Source organism: Miscanthus floridulus, chromosome 9 (genome assembly GCF_019320115.1).
Source record: "Miscanthus floridulus cultivar M001 chromosome 9, ASM1932011v1, whole genome shotgun sequence".
NCBI classification, from domain to species: Eukaryota; Viridiplantae; Streptophyta; class Magnoliopsida; order Poales; family Poaceae; genus Miscanthus; species Miscanthus floridulus.
In genome coordinates, this window is record NC_089588.1 from 35,783,830 (window position 1) to 35,806,970 (window position 23,141).

Below are 23,141 nucleotides of genomic sequence, written 5' to 3' on the forward strand. Positions count from 1 at the left end.
ACGCGCACGCAGCAGATTAATATGGCGACCAGCGTCGACGAGAAGACGGATGCGGTGGTGCAGAACAAGAAGGTGGTGCTAAGGAGGTACGTCACCGGCCGTTTCCCGACCGAAGATGATATGGAGATCATTGTGGACACTATCAGTCTGCATGTGCCGGTGGGGCGGACCGCCGTGTTGGTCAAGAACATGTACCTGTCCTGCGACCCATGGATGCACTACCGGAGACAGCTTCTTTGCCGAGTGCCTCAGGCACTCGGCAAAGGTTGATATACACTCGGCAAAGCCTTTGCAGAGTGTTATACTCGGCAAAGGGCGCTCGGTAAACAGTTTATCGGCAAAGCCTTTGCCGAGTGCTAATCTGACACTCGGCAAAGAAAAGTCACCGTGACGGCGAGCGCCACCGTGACGGCGGCTTTGCCGAGTGTCAAGGTCAAGCACTCGGCAAAGGTCGCCGCTTTGACGAGCGCCGTTGGTTAGACACTCGGCAAAGGTGGCCACTATGTCGAGTGCCACCAGCAAGACACTCGGCAAATAGGCGCCCTTTGCCGAGTGTCTGGCCCATGGCACTCGGCAAATCTGTGATGTTTGCCGAGTGCAATGGCCTTTGCACTCGGCAAAGCATGTTCCCAGGTAGTCACTTTGCCAAGTGTCATAGTCATTGCACTCGGCAAAGTGACTGAAAACAGCCTTTTTTATTTGTTTTTTACATCCAACCAAACAAACAGAAGATATATATAACAAACATCACCAACATCACATATATCATCAACAGCACATATATATCACCAACACCACATATATATCACAAACGTCACATGTCTCACAATATATCACAAATAAGTTCATAAGTAATCCAAGTGCTCCATCATCTACAACCACAATTGCAAATAGAAGTACCATTAACAACCACAAGTGTATCATCACCAAGATGGCCAATGAGACTAATTTGGTGAAGGATTTGCTGAAGCATGAGGATCGTTCGATGCCGCCGATTGATTCTACACAAAGGAGAAGAGATTGCATGTGTGAGACAAGATAAATATATATCATACATGAATAAAACTTTCATACTCCACTAGGTTTGACCGTAAGCATGAACATACAAACTAAAACATATATACTCACGGGAGTAGAATAGTGAGGAGGTGGAGGTGGAGCGAATAGCGAAGGTGGCAGAACTACACCCGTAGCGGCGCCAAGACTTTGCATGTACTGAAGAATCTCTGCCATCCTCCGCTGCTCGGCCTCCCGCTCGGCTTCCACCCTCTCCATCTTTGTCTACATCTGCTCCCGTATCCTCCTCTCTTGTTCCAGCTGGGCCTACAATATATTCACCCCAATGTTACAATAATGCAAAGGAAAGATATGAAAAACCCAATGAACGACGAATAAACCAGGAATAACCTCGAGTGCGTCCACCTGGTGGTGTGAAGTGTCCTGCTGAGGTCGTATGGCCGGGCTCCTGCTCGTGCTGCTTGCTCGAATCTAGGAGAGACAGGGAGTAGCGGCCGAGTCGATTGCACCATCGCCAATCCAGTACCGCTCATGCTTCTTGCCTCCTCCCACCCTCAAGGCGACTTCTCCATCAAAGTCCTCGATGCTCGAATCGTACTCTGGCCCATGGACCTCCCTTGCCATCGATGTGTACTCACTGAGGCGGTTGTGGACGGTCGCATTGCTGTACGCCTCGGGCCCATCCTCCGGGTTGTAGTCGACGTCGAACGTCGCCTTGCCCTTGTGGGCCATAGCAAATGCCTTGAAGATGGAGCAAGGTTGGCCACCATGTGACGATGACTGCGAGAAAAACAGCAAGATGATTAGAAATCATGTAGAATTGAGCGTTAGAATAAATAAATGAATTCGCGTACCCATGTTTCTGCATATCCACTAAGGCTGCGGCTGCCTTGATGGTGTGCTACACCTGGCATCATGAAACGTTGCTCCTGACACAAGTTGTGCGTCTCCTCCCACTCGCGTGAGAACCACTTGTCCACCATCTGTACCCAGCACTGGGGATGCACGGCGCACCAATAAGGAATCATCTATAGGCCATCAAGTACATGACATATCAGAATATGAAATTAAGCCTACTTAATCTCAAAAGGAATTAGTATTAATGTTCTGTATTTACCTATAGGTACTGGTCCCGGGTCAGCGTCATGGTTCTTGCGTCCCTTTTGGTGACCTTCGTTCCAAGGACGGTCCCATGGTAAGTTACGACGGCCTGGATGCGCGCCTCGTAATGCATGTCCACGATGAGTTTTTTGCTGCATTTGGTAGCCACCGCTTCCGCCCTAGCCTCATGTCCGTCCTGGCATCTAAAGAAATCCTGCATACAAACACGATGTATCCATTCATTATTTCAAGAATGTCCAATGAATGCGATGTATTGAGCAATGTAGTGCGAGGAAGACTTACCCACATCTCTTGCTTCACCCGCTCCACCTTGTTGTTGAATACCCTACGGGCCCGATCTGCTACATCGGGGACGACGGTGTAGTGGTCAAACGAGTAGGTCGGCCCCGTCACTCCAGCGTACTCAACCAGGCCAGGGAAGTTCTCCTTGCACAGAAGACCGAGGATGCCATTGACTTGGCGTGTGTGAGCATCTCCACTCGCCACAATCATCCAGTTCCTACCCAAGTGATTAAGAAAAAATATTAGTTTCTATTTTGATTTTCAACATATCATACAAAGTAGTGATAACATCTAAAGTTACTTACTTTTCCCTCTCGGGTCGAATCAGCGTGCGTCTCTCATGAGGTATCGGTCACTGAGGGAGGCTCGCCGGACCTCACAAGTAGACGCTCGATGAACTAGAGGAAGCAGAACCCCCTGCTGTCGCCTCCTCCTCCTCATCCTCCTGCGCGTCCTCCTGCACCTCCTCGGCGTTCTCCTGGGGCACATGCTCCTCCTCCTCCTCCTCCTCACGCGATGGGGCGCCAGGCGACGCTGCGGCTGTTCCTCCTCCTCCTCATCCCACAGCCCACCATCTTTGTTCAATCACCTGCAATTAAAAAGAGTAAACCAATAAGCACAGGTAAACAAGAAGTACTTAGAAAGAGATGCAAAATAAACAAAACATAATTACAAAATAACATAGTATTACATGTATTAGAAATAATCTTCATGATCGGGATTAGCTAGATCATAAGTCTCATCATCACTATCAATCATGTCGAAATAATCAACACTATCCGAATGAGCAATGTTGCCATTGTCATTGTCTAAATGTAATCGCTCAAGCATTTCTAAGTCCTTCACATTTTACACCTCATCTCCAGTGTCCTCTTCAATAACCGTTTCATTGTCTACTTCCATTCTGATCGCTTTGGTTAAGTCTATCTCAAACCTCCCTTCTAGTCCCTCTTATTGAAAGAACTCTCCATCATATGTGTTTGGGTCTAAGTTGTAATCTTCATCGTTTGGGACAGGCACTTTACCGTGTGGCGATACCCTGTGCACAATATCCCAACCCTTAAGATGCCTTTTGGTTTGACACGCATATGGGAGATAATAAACTTGCGTGGCCTGTTGGGCCACAATATAGACATCGTCTCCTGGTAAGACGAAATCCTGTTGAATTTCGACTAACCCAAGATTAGAATATGTCCGTCTCGTTACTTCAGGATCAAACCAATGGCATTTGAATATGATGGGATTAAAAGGTTTGGAACCATGAAACTTGAGTTCGTATATTTCTTCAATTCTTCCATAATACTCGACCTCATCAACGTCGGGCGTAAAAACTCCAGAACTTGTGGTTCTTCGATTGGGCCAACTCTGCTCATAGCTTGTTGTGTGAAAGCGATATCCATTCACGTCATAACTAGAAAATGACCTAACCCTATAGGTAAAGCCATCGGCAACCTGTCTCAACTCGACATGCATAGACGCATCCCTCTAGCCCTGCAAGCTCAAGCAGGATACATCGTTATATTATTTGCACGTACGAGTAACTTGGAATGTCAAACTAAGTACGAGCTAAATTGGATGGTACCTTCTGTTTGAACCAAGAAATAAAATCAAGCATTCCATTTTCCACACCCTGTCTAAGAAGGGTATCTAGCTGCTGCTGGGTAGGATCCCTTGATTGACGCCAGAATTCATTAAGAAATTCCCTGTACCAACGAGAAACAAGGGGGTTGGATGCAGAATAGTGATGACGTATTTAACAAGTTCGTTGAGAACTTACTGCATGTACGGCGCCATTTCGTTAAGGTTGGTCAACACGTATAGCATGATATGGCGCCACTCTTCATGATTCAAGGTCTTGGGGGTCGATGCACTTGCGCTTTTGAGTTGCCCTCGGAAAAGGCTGAGGTTCGATTCATTTTTGCCAGCATTGTAACGAGGGGGTGGATTATGCACGCTAGGGAGGTTGTCACCATAGTATGTTGTTGTGAAGTTCGCCACCTCCTCCAGAATGTATGCCTCTACAATGGAAGCCTCAATTTTGCATTTATTTCTACATTTCTTTTGAAGAACCTTTAGACATCTCTCGATTGGATAGCACCAACAGCCCTGTATGGGCTCCCCCATTCGTGCCTCATATGGGAGGTGCAAAATCAAATGCTGCATCGGATTGAAGAAGCCAGGTGGAAAGATCTTCTCTAACTTACAGAGCAACATAGGTGCCATTCTTTCCAAGTTAGCAATCACGGTCTGAGATAACTCCTTGGCACAAAGCTGGCGAAAGAAATAGCTCAACTCTGCCAGCACTAGCCAGACATGCTCAGGGACATAGCCTCGAACCATCACCGGAAGAAGCCGCTCAATCCATATGTGGTAGTCATGACTCTTCATCCCTAAGACTCGCATAGTAGATAAGTTCACTCCCCTCATCAGATTAGTTGCATACCCATCAGGGAACATTAACATTTGGATCCATTCTAGTACTTCCCTCCTTTGGGGCTTGCTCAAGACAAAATCAGCCTTAGGCCTTCTCCATGTCTTGCCGCGACTAGGAGGCTTCATATGTTGGTTTGGTCTATGGCATAACATTGCAAGATCCACTCTAGCCTTAACGTTGTCCTTTGACTTGTCAGGAATGTCCATGATTGTTGTCCAAAGTGCCTTGGCGACATTCTTTTTAGTGTGCATTACATCAATGTTGTGTGGAAGGAGAAGGTCATCAAAATAGGGGAGCCGAGTCAAGCCCGACTTATGAGTCCACATATGTTGCTCACCATATCCCATGAAACCACCTTCTGGATTGACCATGAGACCATCTATCTGTTCACGAACCACAGCACCAGTCATTATCGGTGGTGCAGGGTCTATCACTATGACACCTTTCGTAAAGTTCTTGATGTCTCGTCTGAATGCATGGTCAAGAGGGAGGAATTGCCGATGTTTGTCGAATGATGAATACTTGCCACCCTTCTGCGACCAAATGAATCTCAGACCTTCCTTGCATACTGGGCATGGGAACTTCTCGTGAACACACCAGGTACAGAATATTCCATACACCAGGAAGTCATGCGGGAGTAGTGGTACCAAACATGCATTTTGAAGTTTTTCTTTGTAGCTCGATCGTATGTCCATACCCCTTCCTCCCAAGCATGGACCAATTCATCAATCACAGGCTCCATGAACACACCCATATTATTCCTCGGGTGTCCAGGAATTATCAATGACAAGAATACATTCTATCGTTGAAAGCATATGCTGGGGGGAGATTGAGGGGGATAACGAACACGGGCCAACATGTGTATGGGGCAGCCATCATTTCATAAGGATTGAACCCATTTGTTGCCAGTGCAACACATACATTACGAGCCTCTTTAGCTTTCTCATGATGAATGCCATCAAAGTGGGTCCATGCTTCACCATCGGATGCATGTACCATCCTGTCAGGATTGTATCGTTTGCTATTTTTGTGCCATGTCATCTGTTTCATCGATTCCTCGGTTATGTATAGCTGTTGGATCCTCGGTATGAATGGAAGGTGCCATAGGATTGTCATGGGAATGTCAAGCTACCTTTTCTGGCCATCACCAGAATCTACCTCTAGGAACCTAGAGGATTTACACTTTGGATAGTACTTTGCTTCCATGTATTCTTTCCTAAATAGGACGCACCCCTTCAAGCAAGCATGTATCTGCTCATATGGCATCTTAAGTGCACGAAGGAGTTTCTATGACTCGTGATGCTCTTTGGCAAAAGGTGACCCTCTAGAAGCAGGCTGCCAATAATTGTCAACATACCATCGAAGGCGTCTCGACTCAGGCTATACTAGGACTTTAACGCCATTATGCGTCCAATGGCATCTAGTTGAGAAACCTTTGTCTGGCCGTGAAGGGGTTTCTATGCCACGGCAAACATGTCGTAGAACGCCTTTGCGGTTGCCTCTGGCTCCTCCTCCGTATGTCCTTCAGCGAATTGTGCCTCGTGATAGTCATTTAACATGTCTGCTACTCTGGCATTAGCATCATAATCCTCGACGTGTGGTCTCACCACCTCCTCTCTCATACGATCGGCTTCACCATGGTAGACCCACTAGTTTATAGTCTGCCGTAAATCCATTCTTCCAAAGATGTTCCCCCATGACCTTCGTTTGTCTTTTCCTATTTGCACATTTGCTGTAGGGACAGCAAATTTTACTCACTCCTTTAGCAGCCACGCCAAATGCCTGTTCCAAGAAAGCATCGGTCTTGTCGATCCATTCATTGGTGACCTGACCCTGACTTGCGCGGCCAGTGTACATCCACTCACGGTCCTCCATCCTCTAACATATATAGCGGCGATTAATATAAACATCAATTGCATCTACACGACATTCCTACTATCTAATAGGTGAGGATAGGTCCTAATCCCACACAATGATCCATAGATGAGGTTAGTTTCCTTGCTCTACTCCTATCCGAGATAGAATTTCGGCAGCACCTCCCCACTGTTCTCCAAATACACCTCCTGCCAGGGAGAGTGTGTATCCGGAGAACAATAGGGAGATGATGCCGAAACTCTGTCTCGGATCGGAGCAGACCATGGAAACTAAGCCCACATACGCATCCACGGGCTGTCCAAAAAACATGGACAATTCGAAACAGATATGGTTTTAGATATGAAAATATCTGCATATTTCCAACTGTATCTCTTTCGAACAGGAGACGCCTAACTAGGTTACGTGATCTACGACCATGATACAGAAAGAGGGGTTATACCTAGGGTGACGGTGGAGTCAGGCTAGCAAGGCCATGGCGGGTCGGTGCAGTGGCGAGGCGACGCGTTGCAGGCAGACCCACAGCGGCAAGGAAGGCGATCGGGGTCGCCGAGGTACTCCGGCTCCACTCCGACGGGCTCTTCTCTGCAAAAAAAGAAACATAAAACTGTCAATACAAAATTTTGGCAGCACCTCCCACTAGTATAGAAACAGGCTTTACTCCCAGTTGGGAAACCCTTTCAGTCCCGGTTTCCCAACCGGGAGCACGAATCCGAGACTAAAGGGCCCCTCCTTTAGTCCCGGTTGGTAATACCAACCGGGACTAAAGAGTCCTTCTGACCTGGCCGCGTGGGCTGTCCCTTTAGTCCCGGTTGGTATTACCAACCGGGACTAAAGGTTTTCATTTTTTTCTTTATTTTTGTTTCTATTTTCAATTGATGATTTATTTTTGTTTTCGAATAGGTTTTCAAATACGCATTCTACGCTTCTAATAATATACGTATTCTACACGCTTATAATGTTCAAACATTTTATACAAACTACAGTATGAAACTAACGTATATATTACATGCATATACATATATTGTATGTTATTTTATGTAGATATAATATGTATATATATATATTACAAATAAAGCTTGTATTGTATATTCTATCATATTTTTGGGATAACAAATTCACTCCATCTGGTTTGGCTTCCATATTTCGTTCACGTCATTGCAGAACTCGCCGTCGGGGTTTAAGACCTGGTCATTAAGAAATCTTGCTATGGTCTCTTGAATTGCTTTCAGTTGATCACGTCGTATGACTTTTTCCTTCAACCATAGAGTCTTCAATAAAAGTTAAAGGAAAAGTATTAATATATATATATATATATATGTGTGTGTGTTGGTCACGTGATTACTTATATATATGAGCAATAAAAGAAATTGTGAATATATGAATATATTTATATAACGTACTTTGATGGTCTCTTCAGGAGTTCTTTTAGCATACGCCATGATAAACTTGCAAACATAGTATCCATAGTAGTTGTTCCCCTGTTCTTGCCTCAGAACCCACTTTTACGAGAAAAAAGATCCGGTGAATTGAAAGCATGCATGGTGTTAATTGAATTATATATATATATATATATATATATATATATATATATGTAGCTAGTACTTACTTTGTGTGCGATTGTATCCAGTGGCGCTTTACAATGTTTCATGTGGTGTTCCTCAATGAAACTTTTCCAAACACTGCGCCCAATAAAATAAAAAATTAATTTGGCCTTTAATAATTGTTGCAGTTAAGAGATTGGGGTATATATAGTTGCTAGAGAGACCAAATTACCCTTGGATAATATCTATCATGTCTTGGTACTCTGTTTGCTCTTTTCTTAACGAGTCTAAGATGCTCAACCGACTATTGGCCATATCGATGACCATCAATATCCAGTGATTGTTGCATATATTTTTATACACAAATATTATCGACATTAACTATAGTCAACATATATATATATGGGAGATAGCTTAGCTAGTAAGCAAATAATTGAACAAATGTCCATATGATCGACATTAATTATTTAACACTCACTTGAAGTTGTAGGGGAAGAGTATGTCCTTGTTTTGTTGGTTCACTAAGAACCTCATGAGATTTTTCTCGAGTTTATCTTTCCATTGAGGCGGGGGATTAGGGTGTTTGAATACGACATTTGGATCAATGAAACCAACATCATTATCCTTTCTCTTTCTGAGTTATGTCATCTCATATCTGCATATATAAAAATATAGTGTGAGGATATATAATTTATATATATACATGTAGCTTTATATATATACACTTTAATAGTAGAAAATAATCAAACTTACAGACAATACCAGCTAATGAGACTTTTGTCGAGAGAGTCCAGGTGGCATAGTTGGTGTAATTCTAAAAACTCGACATATATAACGTCATTGCCACGGAAGTAATGTTGGTTTCTAACTCTGATAGAAATAAAGTTCTCTCCCCGTTCACACGCCGCCATGTACCACTTGTTTAGTAGGTACATTTGCGTACCCAGGTCACCTAAGACCTCAGGGTTGTATAGACTCTTTCCATGTTCAAATTTCTTCCAAGGATCCACTTTCGGAGCAGATGGTCCTTCAGTGAGCACTTGGGCAAGGTCCAAACCGGTATCCTCGTAAAACCAAGCCAGGTCCTCAAAATCGACGTCCAGTACGTCTAAGTTTGAACCATATTCATTACGAATGACAAGAGGGGGGACTGATTGTTGCGATTGTTGTCCGAGTTGTGCAACACCTTTTCCTACTCTAGTCTTTTTCTGCGCCGCCTCAAATGACTTGGTGAGAGAGCGGTCGCAGTCTAATTTTGGCAGGGTCTTTTGAGATTCCCGTTTTTTCTGGTCCACCTTCTTTCTTAGAAGATCTGGAGGTAGGTAGAAGTACGGTTTCTCCGGGTTCTCCCTCACTTCTCGTTGTTTTCTTACTTTTTTGAAGAAACTGCTCACATCTTTTTGTACTGCAGCATTTAATTCCTTTTCACTTTTCTCGTAAGCCAGTTTTTGGGGAATAACTGGATTAGAGGAGGCTTTCTTTTTTGCCGGCTAGTGGGCCAACGACTTCATTTGTGGGGCGGACCTCTTAGGAGTTGGCTGCTTCTTGGTCATGAAGGGAGGCGGGGCAGCCGTTGGAGACCTCCATGGAGGCGTTGGAGACCTCCTTGGAGGCGTTGGAGACCTCCTTGGAGGCGTTGGAGACCTCCTTGGAGGTGGCGGCGGTGGCGACGTTGCATAATCATTGCCCGAAGCACTATGATGATCTAGAGATTGAATAATTGGACTTAGATTGGCGGAGGCCCTGCTGTCTAAGTACAAAAAAGAATAATTAGGTATAAGAAATTGTTATTATTAATCATGCATGTCAATAGAAAATTAGTGAAAAAATTGTTTCGTTCACTTTTCTCCACACCTATTGTCTGGCAGTTAAGGAAGCGATGGTGGACTAGAGACCCCAGGAATAATGATGTAGCGCTTGCGCCATAGTATGAATGTCTTCTCTGCTTGTCCTAGAGTCTTCTCCCCATCACCTCCTGGAATGTCAAGAGCCAGATCACTAAAACCTTTATTAACTCTATCCACTTAGACGCTAACATATCCAGGTGGTATTATTGCCCCATGGATTCTTGGTGTCTTGGTAGGGTCTGGAGGAGAAAAACACCGAGAGCCACCATGATTGTGGCATTCCCTTTTGGAATATGTAGCTCACATGATGTAAACAGTGGCAATGATGTCATCCACGAGGAAATGTAACACTGCTTCATCTTGATTTGGCAACTCCGTGGAAGCGCAGCTGCTTTTCAACTGATCAGGGGGGCTAATATTAATGTTGATTCCTAGATCTGATGCCTGCCATTGGTCACTCATTGCTATTTGCACTTGCTTTATGATTTCGTCCTACATTCTAGCTTACATGTCTTTTTCGCACTCCTGTGCTTGAAGCAATGCGTCCCGTGACTCACGAACATATTCCTCCAACCTGCAGATCCGCGCTGCTTCCTCATCCTTCCTTCTCTGTCGGCTTCTATAGGTATCTCTGTCGTTAGGGAAACCATGCTCCCAAGAAATGTTCTGTCCTACACCTCTCGTTCGGCCACTATGTTTAGCAGTCCTGATGGCATACGTCAGTTCATCCTTCTCTCTATTGGGCCTGAACGCACCAATAGCTTTAGCTTGTAGAGCATAAGAAAATCTTTGTGTTGCTCTTTCGAATTTTAGGCCATGAACCAACTTCCCGGTCTCTAGGTCCAGTCTTCCCCCATGAGCAAAAAACCAATTCTTCGCGCGTTTGGGCCAATTGAGTGATTCTGGTGTGATACCCTTGGTAAGAATATCCACTTCCATTTTTTCCCACTTGGGAATGGTAGACGCGTAGCCACCTGATCCCATGCCATGGTGGTATACCTTCTGTCGGGCATTCTCTTGGTTCCTTCTCACCTGTTCCTCACCCTCTTCCGATGTCTTATATTGTACAAAATCATTCCAGTAGGGCCTCAACTTCGCGAGCAGGCCACTAGTATTGAAATTGGGCGTTAGGTTCTTCTTGACGTATTTCATGTATAGGGATTTCTTCCAAGTCTGGAATTGTGTGGCCATCTTCTTCATAGCCTACTTTCGAACTAGCTCCTTCAATTCGTCATCGTTGATATCATCATAATCATCCGCTTGCAACGTGAAATGTTGAAGGATATCATCCCAAATTAAATTCTTATCAAGATCAGAGACAAAACTAACATGAGGCTCGTTGATCTTTTGCTTCCATTCACGGGCACTGATCGGAAGTCTGTCCCTTACAAGGCACCCACAGTGTTGCATGAATTTCCTTGCATGTGGACCAAGTGGTTCGCCTGTCTCGATATTGAATTTCGATATTATATAGCGCCCCTCCAATGGCTTTTTCGGGCCTCGAATATTTTTGCTTTTCGCCGTTGTGGTCATCGATCCAGAGGGCTACGTTTAAAAAAATATCATGTGTACACATAATAGATGATAGATATTCAAATATATATATATATATATAAATATATATACCTTGCCGGTATTTTCTTTCACAATATCCTCTTGGTTATCTTCAAGAGCCAGGTATTGACTCCCGTCATCTACATCCTGCTGGTCACCATTGGCAAATTGAGTGCCGGTGTTGATAATATCCATCATTTCTTCATCCATGTTGTCTCTCGGGGCAGCCATCTAGCTTTTACACCACTAGATATATCTATAAAAAATAAAAATTATGTTTATAAAATGGACTCCTGCAGGACGTGCCACCTCGAGGATAGTAACATTTGTAGATGACATTTGTAGGTCTGAAGTTATCAAATATCCATCAAATTCTAGCTCAAAAACATGTTTAAATAAATAACCATCCGTACTAGTTGACCTTGCTTACGTGATCATCTCGGCAAGCATTTCTCCACCGGACGGCACCGTACTTGGCCATAGAAGAGCTCTGATTCTACGAGGAAGGGAACACGGTCTTCCACGATCGTTGCCGCTCTCCCTCGTAGAATCAAAGCTCCTCCTTGACGTCCGTTATCACTCGATAGAGAACATGCTAGCTGAGATGAACACGGTCTGCAAGTTCAACTAGTATGGATTTTCTACAATTTTCTAACTATTTTCTAAGTATTTCATTTCATGGAAAAATTAATTCTAAAAAATAAAAGGCATGATTTCTAAGTATTTCATTTCATGAAAAAAATAATTCTAAGTGACCTGCTCGAGATCGGCAAGTTCGCGGGCGTTTCATGGAAAAATTAATTCTAAGTGACCTGCTCGACAAAATTGAGAAAAAACACACGCTCTCATGACCTTGCTTACATGATCATCTCGGCGAGCATTTCTCCACCGGACGGCACCGTACTTGGCCACGAGAGAGCTCTGATTCTATGAGGAAGGGAACACGGTCTTCCACGACCGTTGCCGTTCTCCCTCGTAGAATCAAAGCTCCTCCTGGACGTCCATTACCGCTCAGCATAGAACATGCTAGCCGAGATAAACACGGTCCGCAAGTTCAACTAGTACGGATTTTCTACAATTTTCTAACTATTTTCTAAGTATTTCATTTCATGGAAAATTTAATTCTAAAAAATAAAAGGCATTATTTCTAAGTATTTCATTTTATGGAAAAATTAATTCTAAGTGACCTGCTTGACATCGGCGAGCTCGCGGGCGTTTCATGGAAAAATTAATTCTAAGTGACCTGCTCGACAAAATTGAGAAAAAACACACGCTCTCATGACCTTGCTTACGTGATCATCTCGGTGAGCATTTCTCCACCGGATGGCACCGTACTTGGCCACGGAAGAGCTCCGATTCTATGAGGAAGGGAACACGGTCTTCCACGACCATTGCCGCTCTCCCTCGTAGAATCAAAGCTCCTCCTTGGCGTCCGTTACTGCTCAGCAGAGAACATGCTAGCCGAGATGAACACGGTCCGCAAGTTCAACTAGTACGAATTTTCAACAATTTTCTAACAATTTTCTAAGTATTTTATTTCATGGAAAAATTAATTCTAAAAAATAAAAGGCATGATTTCTAAGTATTTCATTTCATGAAAAAATTAATTCTAAGTGACCTGCTAGACATCGGCAAGCTCGCGGGTGTTTCATGAAAAAATTAATTCTAAGTGACCTGCTCGACAAAATTGAGAAAAAACACACGCTCTCATGACCTTGCTTACATGATCATCTCGGCGAGCATTTCTCCACCGGACGGCACCGTACTTGGCCACGAGAGAGCTCTGATTCTATGAGGAAGGGAACACGGTCTTCCACGACCGTTGCCGTTCTCCCTCGTAGAATCAAAGCTCCTCCTGGACGTCCATTACCGCTCAGCATAGAACATGCTAGCCGAGATAAACACGGTCCGCAAGTTCAACTAGTATGGATTTTCTACAATTTTCTAACTATTTTCTAAATATTTCATTTCATGGAAAATTTAATTCTAAAAAATAAAAGGCATGATTTCTAAGTATTTCATTTCATGGAAAAATTAATTCTAAGTGACCTGCTTGACATCGGCGAGCTCGCGGGCGTTTCATGGAAAAATTAATTCTAAGTGACTTGCTCGACAAAATTGAGAAAAAACACACGCTCTCATGACCTTGCTTACGTGATCATCTCGGTGAGCATTTCTCCACCGGATGGCACCGTACTTGGCCACGGAAGAGCTCCGATTCTATGAGGAAGGGAACACGGTCTTCCACGACCGTTGCCGCTCTCCCTCGTAGAATCAAAGCTCCTCCTTGGCGTCCGTTACCGCTCAGCAGAGAACATGCTAGTCGAGATGAACACGGTCCGCAAGTTCAACTAGTACGAATTTTCAACAATTTTCTAACAATTTTCTAAGTATTTTATTTCATGGAAAAATTAATTCTAAAAAATAAAAGGCATGATTTCTAAGTATTTCATTTCATGAAAAAATTAATTCTAAGTGACCTGCTCGACATCGGCAAGCTCGTGGGTGTTTCATGAAAAAATTAATTCTAAGTGACCTGCTCGACAAAATTGAGAAAAAACACACGCTCTCATGACCTCACACATCTTCTAAGATCACGTAAGCCGCCGCTTGTCGATCCGATCCGACAGGGTTTGCCCAGCACTGAGCGTCGTTTAGGTTGCCTTGGCTGACGGTTCATTCATGATTCATGCTACTGACAGGCATATACAAGAGATCAAATGAGCCCTAGCTAGTCGTCGTCTTCCAAACCCCGTCGGCACATACAACGGGCACATACAAGAGACCCAATTGATGTCAAGCCACAAGAAATCAAAACGAGCAAAACACAGACCCAATTAATGGCTCCGGGGCTCCTTGTCCTCGGCGGAGCGTCGGCTCGGGTGGCTCCTCCACAGTGGCGTCACTTGGGCCAGGGACGCTCAGCGCGAGGAAGGCTCGGACGTGCTCCGGTGATGCAGCACGGGGAAGGCTCGGGCGCGCTCCGACGAGGACTGCGGCGACGATGGTCGAGGATGAGCGAGGCATGCGCTGGCCGGCCGAAGAAGAAGCGCGCGTGCATGTGGGGCCAGTGACAGCATGCGCGTGTGATGAGGCGAGGCTTGGGTGATCACCTGGGGGCGGCGGCGCTGCTGGATCGGATCGATCTGGTGGAGAAGATGAGGTGACGGCGTGGCGGAGGCAAAGAGGAAGAGGACTAGAAAAGGGAGAAGGTCGTGGTTTATAAAGGGAGACCTGTAGTCCTAGGTGATGGTTAGAATCGGGACTAAAGGTTCTTTAGTCCTGGGTGATGGGTAGAACCGGGACTAAAGGTTTGACCTTTAGTCCTGGGTGTAGCCATGACCCAGGAGTAAAGGTGCTTTTGGCGGGCCGCGAAAGTGCAGCCCACCTTGGCAAGGTTCTTTAGTCCCGGGTGCTGGTTAGAACCAGGACTAAAGCTCTAATCTTTAGTCCCGGTTGTAGCCATAGCCCAGGAATAAAGGGGATTTTGGTGGGCCTCGAAAACGCAGCCCACTTTTAGTCCCGGATGCTTGATCCACCCGAGAGTATAGGTGGGCTGCAGTTTGGCTTCCTGCTAGTTTGAATCTCCATTTGTTTTTTTATATATTTCTTTCTATAAAATGTTAAAGTCTTGGTAATTGCACAGTAAATTAAATACAAGGCATAAAATTGTTTTAAAAGAATATGGATTTAGTTTTGCTTTATTGCACACAGAAAAATTGTGTGACCTAAAGTTTTTTGTTTTTTCTTATAAGTATTGAAACATAATGTCATTAATATTTACTATTTCGTTAATGCAAAAATTTAGTGTTTAATTTAAATCATTAAAACTTTTGTTTTCGATTGGAAATTTGTTTTCACATCATTTTAACGTAAATCTTTTCATTTTTTTCATCACTCATTGTCCAAAAGCGACATGGAAATCCCACCATCAAGCACAAATTTAATCTGAACATAGAAAAAAAAAGAAAACACCTAATAAACATCTCTGAATTCACAATTATTATATAATACCTCTAATATACACTATTAAACATCACTATATATATCAAGCGGGCACGGTAGTGAACTTCTTCTTAACGTATATCCCTTGGTTATGATCGCGCCGTAACCATGGAGTGTCCTCATCATTTAGCTGGATGCTTGGTTCTTTGTTCACTGTGAAGGTGGAATTCGGTCATCCTTTTCATAATCTTCTGATATGTCTGACTTGTCTTCAATTTCGACAATGTTTCTTTTCCCTAAAAGAACTATGTGACGCTTTGGCTCATTGATTGGGTCGTTGTTGTTTTTCCCTCTCTTCGGTTTTGTAGACATGTCCTTGACATAGAACACCTGATTCACATCCTTGGCTAGGACGAACGGTTCATCTTTGTACCCAATATTGTTGAGGTCTACGGTTGTCATTCCATACTGGTTGTCGACTGCTACCCCGCCTCCAGTTGCCTTTACCCATTAGCACTTGAACAAAGGTACCTTAAAAGTAGGTGCATAGTTTAGTTCCCATATCTTCTCTATGCGGTCATAATATGTTTGCTTATTTCCATTAGGGTCGGTGGCATCTATGCGGACACCACTATTTTGGTTGGTGCTCCTTTTATCTTGGGCTACTGTGTAAAATGTATTCCCATTTATCTCGTACCCTTTGTATGTGAGGATATGCCACGATGGCTGCCTAGCCAACAAATACAGTTGCTCATCAATACTCTCATCACCCTGACATTCTTTTCGCAACCAGTCGCTGAAAGTTTTCATGTGCTGACACGTAATCCAAGCTTCAAACTTCCCTGGAAACTCGGATCGAAGCAACTCTTTATGTGTCTCGATATACGGATCCACCAAGGAGGAGTTTTGCAGAACTGTATAGTGTGCTTTATTAAAATAATTGTCCGGCGTACCAATATATGTTTTCTTCCCTAGTGTCCCCTTTCCACTTAGTCTCCCCTCGTGTCGCGATTCAGGAACACCAATCGGGTCAAGGTTGGGAATAAAGTCAACACAAAACTCAATGACCTCCTCTGTTCCATAGCCCTTGGCGATGCTTCCTTCTGGCCGAGCACGGTTGTGAACATATTTCTTTAGGACTCCCGTGAACCTCTCAAAGGGGAACATGTGTAGGAACATAGGACCGAGAATTCTAATCTCCTTGACCAGGTGAACTAGGAGGTGTGTCATGATATTAAAGAAGGAAGGAGGGAACACCAACTCAAAGCTGACAAGACATTGAACCACATCATTCTGTAGTTTAGCTAGATCCATTGGATCAATTGCCTTATGAGAAATTGCATTGAGTAATGCACATAGCTTCACGGCGGCTAGACATACATTTGGAGGTAGAATTCCTCTTAATGCAACTAGAAGCAATTGTGTCATGAGCACGTGGCAGTCATGAGACTTTAAGTTTAGGAATTTCTTCTCTGGCACATTTATTATACCCTTTATATTAGAGGAGAATCTAGATGGTACCTTAATGCTTGCTAGGCATTCAAACATGCTTTCATTCTCTTCTTTGCTAAGAGTGTAGCTGGCAGGACTTAAGTAATGGCGTCCATCATCTGTCTTCTCTGGATGCAGGTTGTCTCATTCTTTCAAACACCGTAGGTCCTGTCGTGCTTCAAGTGTGTCCTTAGGCTTCCCATACACACCCATAAAGCCTAGTAGGTTCACACAAAGATTCTTTGTTAGGTGCATCACATCGATCACGCTATGGACCTCTAGGACTTGCCAATAGGGTAGCTCCAAAAATATGGACTTCTTCTTCCACATGGGTGCGTGACCGTCGATGTCGTTTGGAACAGGTTCGCTACCATGTGCCTTTAGAGATACTACTTTCACATCCTTGACCATATTGAGTACATCCACACCAGTTCGGTTGCCCGACTTGGTCTGGTGGTCTGCCTTACCTTTAAAATGCTTGCCTTTCTTTCTTAGGGGTGATTCATAGGAAGAAATCGATGATGGCCAAGGTACACGACCTTTCGACATTTTTTCAAGAATATACCTTTAATGTCATCGAAACAGTGCGTGCATGCATTATATCCCTTGTTTGATTGTCCTGAAAGATTACTTCGAGCAGGCCAATCATTGATTGTTACGAACAATAATGCTCGTAGGTCAAAGTGCTCCTGTTTGTGCTCATCCCACACACGTACAACTGGTCTGTTCCACAAAAGTAGAAGTTCTTCAACTAGTGGCCTCAGGTACACATCGATGTCGTTGCTTGGTTGCCTTGGGCCTTGGATGAGCACTGGCATCATAATAAACTTACGCTTCATGCATAACCAGGGAGGAAGGTTGTAGATACATAGAGTAACAGGCCAAGTGCTATGACTACTGCTCTGCTCCCTAAAAGGATTCATACCATCCATACTTAAAGCAAACCTTAAGTTTCTTGCGTCATTTGCAAACTCTGAGAATTCTCTATCGATTGCTCTCCACTGGGACCCATCAGCAGGGTGTCTCAACATATTGTCTACCTTATGGTCTTTTTTGTGCCATCGCAACAACTTTGCATGGTCTTTGTTTCTGAACAGACGTTTCAAGCGTGGTATTATAGGAGCATACCACATAATCTTGGCAGGGATTTTCTTCGTGGGACGTTCGCCCTCAACATCACTAAGGCCATCTCGCCTGATCTTGTACCGCGATATATGACATACCGGGCATTCATCTAACTTCTCATACTTCTCGCCACGATAGAGGATGTAGTCATTAGGACATGCATGTAACTTCTGGATTTCTAATCTCAAAGGGCAGACTACCTGTTTTGCTTCGTACGTAGTGGCGGGCAATTCGTTATCCTTCGAAAGCATCTTCTTTTGGATTTTTAGTAACTCCCCAAATCCCTTGTCAGATACACCATTCTTTGCCTTCCATTGTAGCAATTCCAGTGTGGTACCCAACTTTTTCTGCCCCGCATCACAAGTTGGGTATAGCAATTTCTTGTGATCCTCTAGCATGCACTCGAACTTGATCTTCTCCTTTTCACTTTCGCATTCTCTTTGTGCGTCATGAATGACCTAACCAAGATAATCAGCGGGCTCATCTTCTGCCCCAACCTCTTCTCCAGCTTCCCCCATTGCAGTATCATTGAAGGCACCATATTCAGCAATAATGTCATCATCGTCCCTTTATTCTTCTTCACCTTCTTCCATTACAACCCTAGTTTCTCCGTGCTTCATCTAACAAATATAGTTTGGCATGAAACCCGACTTCAACAAGTGTGAATGAAGACTCCTTGAGCTAGCATATTCCTTCAAATTCTTACATATGGCACATGGGTAGCACATGAAACCATCGCGTTTGTTTGCCTCGGCCACACATAAGAAAGAATGCACGCCCTCAATGAACTCTTGGGAGCAGCGATCAGCATTGTACATCCAATGCCGGCTCATCTGCATTACATGACATACATACCATATTAAAACCTAGAACATAATTAGTTAATTATACGACATGCATGCCACCACACAAGGTATTAATTTATGAAAGTCTCGCTACAATGTAGGTAATCCCAACTATCACTAAAAAAACTAAAGCTAAAATGCACTTCAGCAGTATAAGGATTTCGCGACCAATCCCAACTAAAACAGACAAATTATGCGTTTGTTCAACATCTATGGGCTTCTTCCGCAGGATCACTGCCTAATCAGCCACCGTAGCCGCCTATGCAAGAGAGTTTTGCACGTGTTCAACATACTCTTCCTCCCAGTACGAGCCTAAACATCCAGTGCCATCCCACTGAAATTAAAACAAAAAATTAGAACTCTAATCACAATCATCATGAAAATAAGTATAAATTAACCATAATCATCAAATGCGACAAAATAACTCACATTGTGATCCGGACACTTTTAGAAGATACGGCCCTTGTTGGGACACTCCTTCCTCACCCGGTACTCCATCACGATCTTCTCCTCACACTTGCCGCATGCAATGAGAGGGAGGTCTGGCCTCAGTCGCTTTGGAACCCGATGAGAGGCCGAGGACCAGGAAGTAGTTGCCATCTACTCTCTATACTCATTTTTAATATAATATAAATTTCTCATTTTATAAACAAATAAAATTAAAAAAACTCTAAAATTCTCTATATCTCTAAACCATGAAGTGTGCTATGCATGCTAGAAATGAAAGCTGAATACTAGTTTTGAATAACTACTTTAACCTTCCTTCATCCAAATATGCAAACTTTAAAGTGATTTTGAGCTTAAATGGCTTATAAATAAAAAAAATCCACCATAAAAACCACATATATCTAGTCCACAAAATGTGATATGCTACTAATGAAACATGAGAGTATAAAGTTGGTAACCTTTAGAACCAAAGAATCGATGGAGGAATCGAAGAAATCTTGTGATTACCGGCGTTGAGGAAAGAAGAGAGGCCGATGATGAAGCCAGAACACTGAGCTCGAAGTGGCTCGGGCTCGGGGAGGACGAAGGGGCATATAGGAGGGGATAGGGATGAAAACGGTACGAATATTTTCTGACTGTATTCGAGACCGAATTCGTTTAGAGGGGTTTAGATCTGTCCGTATCCGAGTCCGGATATTCAACATCCGATACCGTATCCATATCCGAATACTCAAATAGCATATTTATGATGTCGATATCTAATTGTATCCTATCCGGCATAGTTGACACTATCCGTATTCGAATCCGAATCCGGACAGAAATATGAGAACAAATGTAATATCAGTGATATCCGTCCGTATCCGATCCGTTTTCATCCCTAGTCCCGGTTGGAGACAGCAACCGGGACTAAAGGTCCCTTTCTAGTCCCGGACGAAGCCTCCAGCCTGGAGTAGACTTTTACTCCTAGGTGGAGATATGAACCAGGAGTAAAAGTTAACCTTTAGTCCCGGTTGAAAATTCCAACTAGGACTAAAGGTCCCCTGCAGCAAAAGCCTGCCGCAGTAGCCGTTGGGCAGGGACCTTTAGTTCCGGTTGAAGCTACCAACCGGGACTAAAGGTTTCTCTAGTCCCGGGCGCCAAAAATATCGGGACTAAAGCCAAATTTCAAAGTGGATCAAATGTCGTTTCTCTACTAGTGTCCCCTGCACGGTGAGGTGTCCAAAACCTGCAAGAAAACCAACGGCACAATGGCTGACCTGCACATATATATGAACGGCACGATGGCCGACATGTACAAGATTATATCCAACCACATATATATATAACAATGTCACAACCACTCCTACGACTACCACCATTGCTACTCTACCACTACTACTACCGCAACTACTAGTAATACTACGACGACGACGACGATAGGGCATACTTAGTGGGTGTCGTAGGGCGGCGGTAGTGAAGTGGCCAGGGCGCCGATGGAGGCTGTGATAAAAATTTGAGAAGGTTTCGTGCAAGTTGTCACGTACGATGCTTGCAAATCGAAGAATCTCCGAACATGATTTCATGAAGAGGCCGACGAGGTGGTAAGCATCGTACGTGACAAACTTGCGCGAAACCTTCTCAAATTTTTATCACAGCCTCCACATATGATATTATGACATCTTGACAAGTTTCATGATTTTTGGACTTCGTTTGCTTTTTATAGAATTTAAAAACAACTCGACCGCAAGTTCGTGGTCGTGTTTTGTGAACAAGATGTTCGAAATTGGTGGTCTGTTCCTAGATACGGCCTCACATTATACTAAATAACATGAATATCATTTTTCCATTCATTTTTTTTTATTATTCGAATGACTAGCCGTTATAATTTGAATTATCCAAGAAAATTCAATTAAATGAAATAAATTAAAGAAATATAGAAAAAGTCCAAAAATGTGCCACATTGGAACATGGAGTACCAGGTATTGTATGAGGACTGCAGAAAAAGTTTGGAGGTCAAAAGTGAAAAAAAAATATGGTTTACCGAGTATAAAAAATGACACTCGACACATCACCTCTTTGCCGAGTGTCAGGATAAGACACTCGGCAAAGGGTTAACGACGGCTGCCGGCCATTAATGGCGGTGGCCCTTTGCCGAGTGGTCTGGTTTGCCGAGTGCCCGACGCTCGACAAACCTAGTCTTTGCCGAGCGTTATTTTTTGCCGAGTGCCAGCAGTTTGCCGAGTGTTTTTTCTCTGGCACTCGACAAATAGCCTCTTTGCCGAGTGTCCAATAAAAAGCACTCGGCAAAGTCTGGGACACTCGGCAAAGAAACCGTCTCCGGTAGTGATGCGTGGCCGCATAAACAAGCAAGACCACAGCCCCACCGTGCCGCCCGCCGGAGAGGTACGCATCCAAATTCTATCCACACAGTCGGTTGGTCTGGTCTCACTTGCTACATTGCCAGTTGCTAACCACGTGGCAGCCTTATTAGAATCAGAGGTGAAGAAATCTGTGTGTGGTACTGTGATTTGTTAATCAGGCCATGGTCAATTTCTCCGTGGGCAAGGTCACCGACTCTACACACCCGGACTTCACCGCCGGCGACCTCGTCTGGGGGATGACTGGATGGGAGGAGTACACCATCGTCATGGAACCGGAATCCCTGAAAAAGATCAACCACACCGAGCTGCCGCTCTCCTACGACACGGGGGTTCTTGGTCAGCGATTCATTGACGTTTTGCTCTCAAAATATGCCAGTTTGCTCGTCAAAGACAATGATCCAATGTTAACCGCCGTACAGGGATGCCAGGGCTCACGGCATACGCCTGCTTTTTCGATGTCGGGAAGCCGAAGAAGGGCGACTTCGTGTTCGTCTCGGCGGCGTCAGGCGCCGTCGGGCAACTGGTCGGGCAGCTTGCCAAGATCGCCGGTTGCTACGTGGTCGGCGGCGCCGGCTCCGACGAGAAGGTCAGTCTCCTCAAGACTAAGTTCGGCTTCGACGACGCGTTCAACTACAAGTCCGAGACCGACCTCGGCGCCGCTCTCAAGAGGTGTTTTCCCGATGGCATTGACATCTACTTCGACAGCGTGGGCGGCGCGACGCTGGACGCCGTGCTGCTGCAGATGCGCCACGGCGGCCGGATCGCCATCTGCGGGATGATCTCGCAGTACAATTTGGAGCAGCCCTACGGACTGCGCAACCTGTACTGCATCATCGCCAAGGCCATCAGGGTGGAGGGGTTCTACTTTGCTTTCTACATGCATGTGTACGCGAGGTTCGAGGAGGAGATGGCTGGCTACATCAAGGACGGGAAGGTCACCGTCGTGGAGGACGTCGTCGAGGGCATTGATAGCGCGCCGGCGGCTCTAATCGGGCTGTTCTCAGGGAAAAATGTTGGGAAACAGTTGGTTGCGATTGCATGCAAGGGCATGAGTTGAAGCAGGAACTCCGTAATGGTGAGGAGCTGAGCAAAAACAAGTCTTGTGATACTTGTGTGATGCCTCTCCTACCGGTTCTTGTTTAAATAAGAGGGCACTGTTATTGTATTGGAATAAAAAAGGGGGAAATTTGTTGAACACAGCCAAAGTCAAAATTTGCCAGTGGACATTACAAATTCGTGGTTCCTTACAGCCGCAC

At 44.4% G+C, this 23,141-nt stretch overlaps 1 protein-coding gene across 1 annotated transcript; it reads left to right on the top strand.

Annotated features, from left to right (window-relative positions):
- The first annotated feature begins 21 nt into the window (after positions 1 to 21).
- LOC136479656 (2-alkenal reductase (NADP(+)-dependent)-like) lies at positions 22 to 22,942 on the top strand. The gene is made up of 4 exons (XM_066477445.1): positions 22 to 212; positions 21,850 to 21,907; positions 22,044 to 22,221; positions 22,305 to 22,942. Exons 1-4 carry the CDS (start codon positions 22 to 24, stop codon positions 22,940 to 22,942), a joined length of 1,065 nt encoding a protein of 354 aa, XP_066333542.1.
- The last annotated feature ends 199 nt before the right edge of the window (positions 22,943 to 23,141 follow it).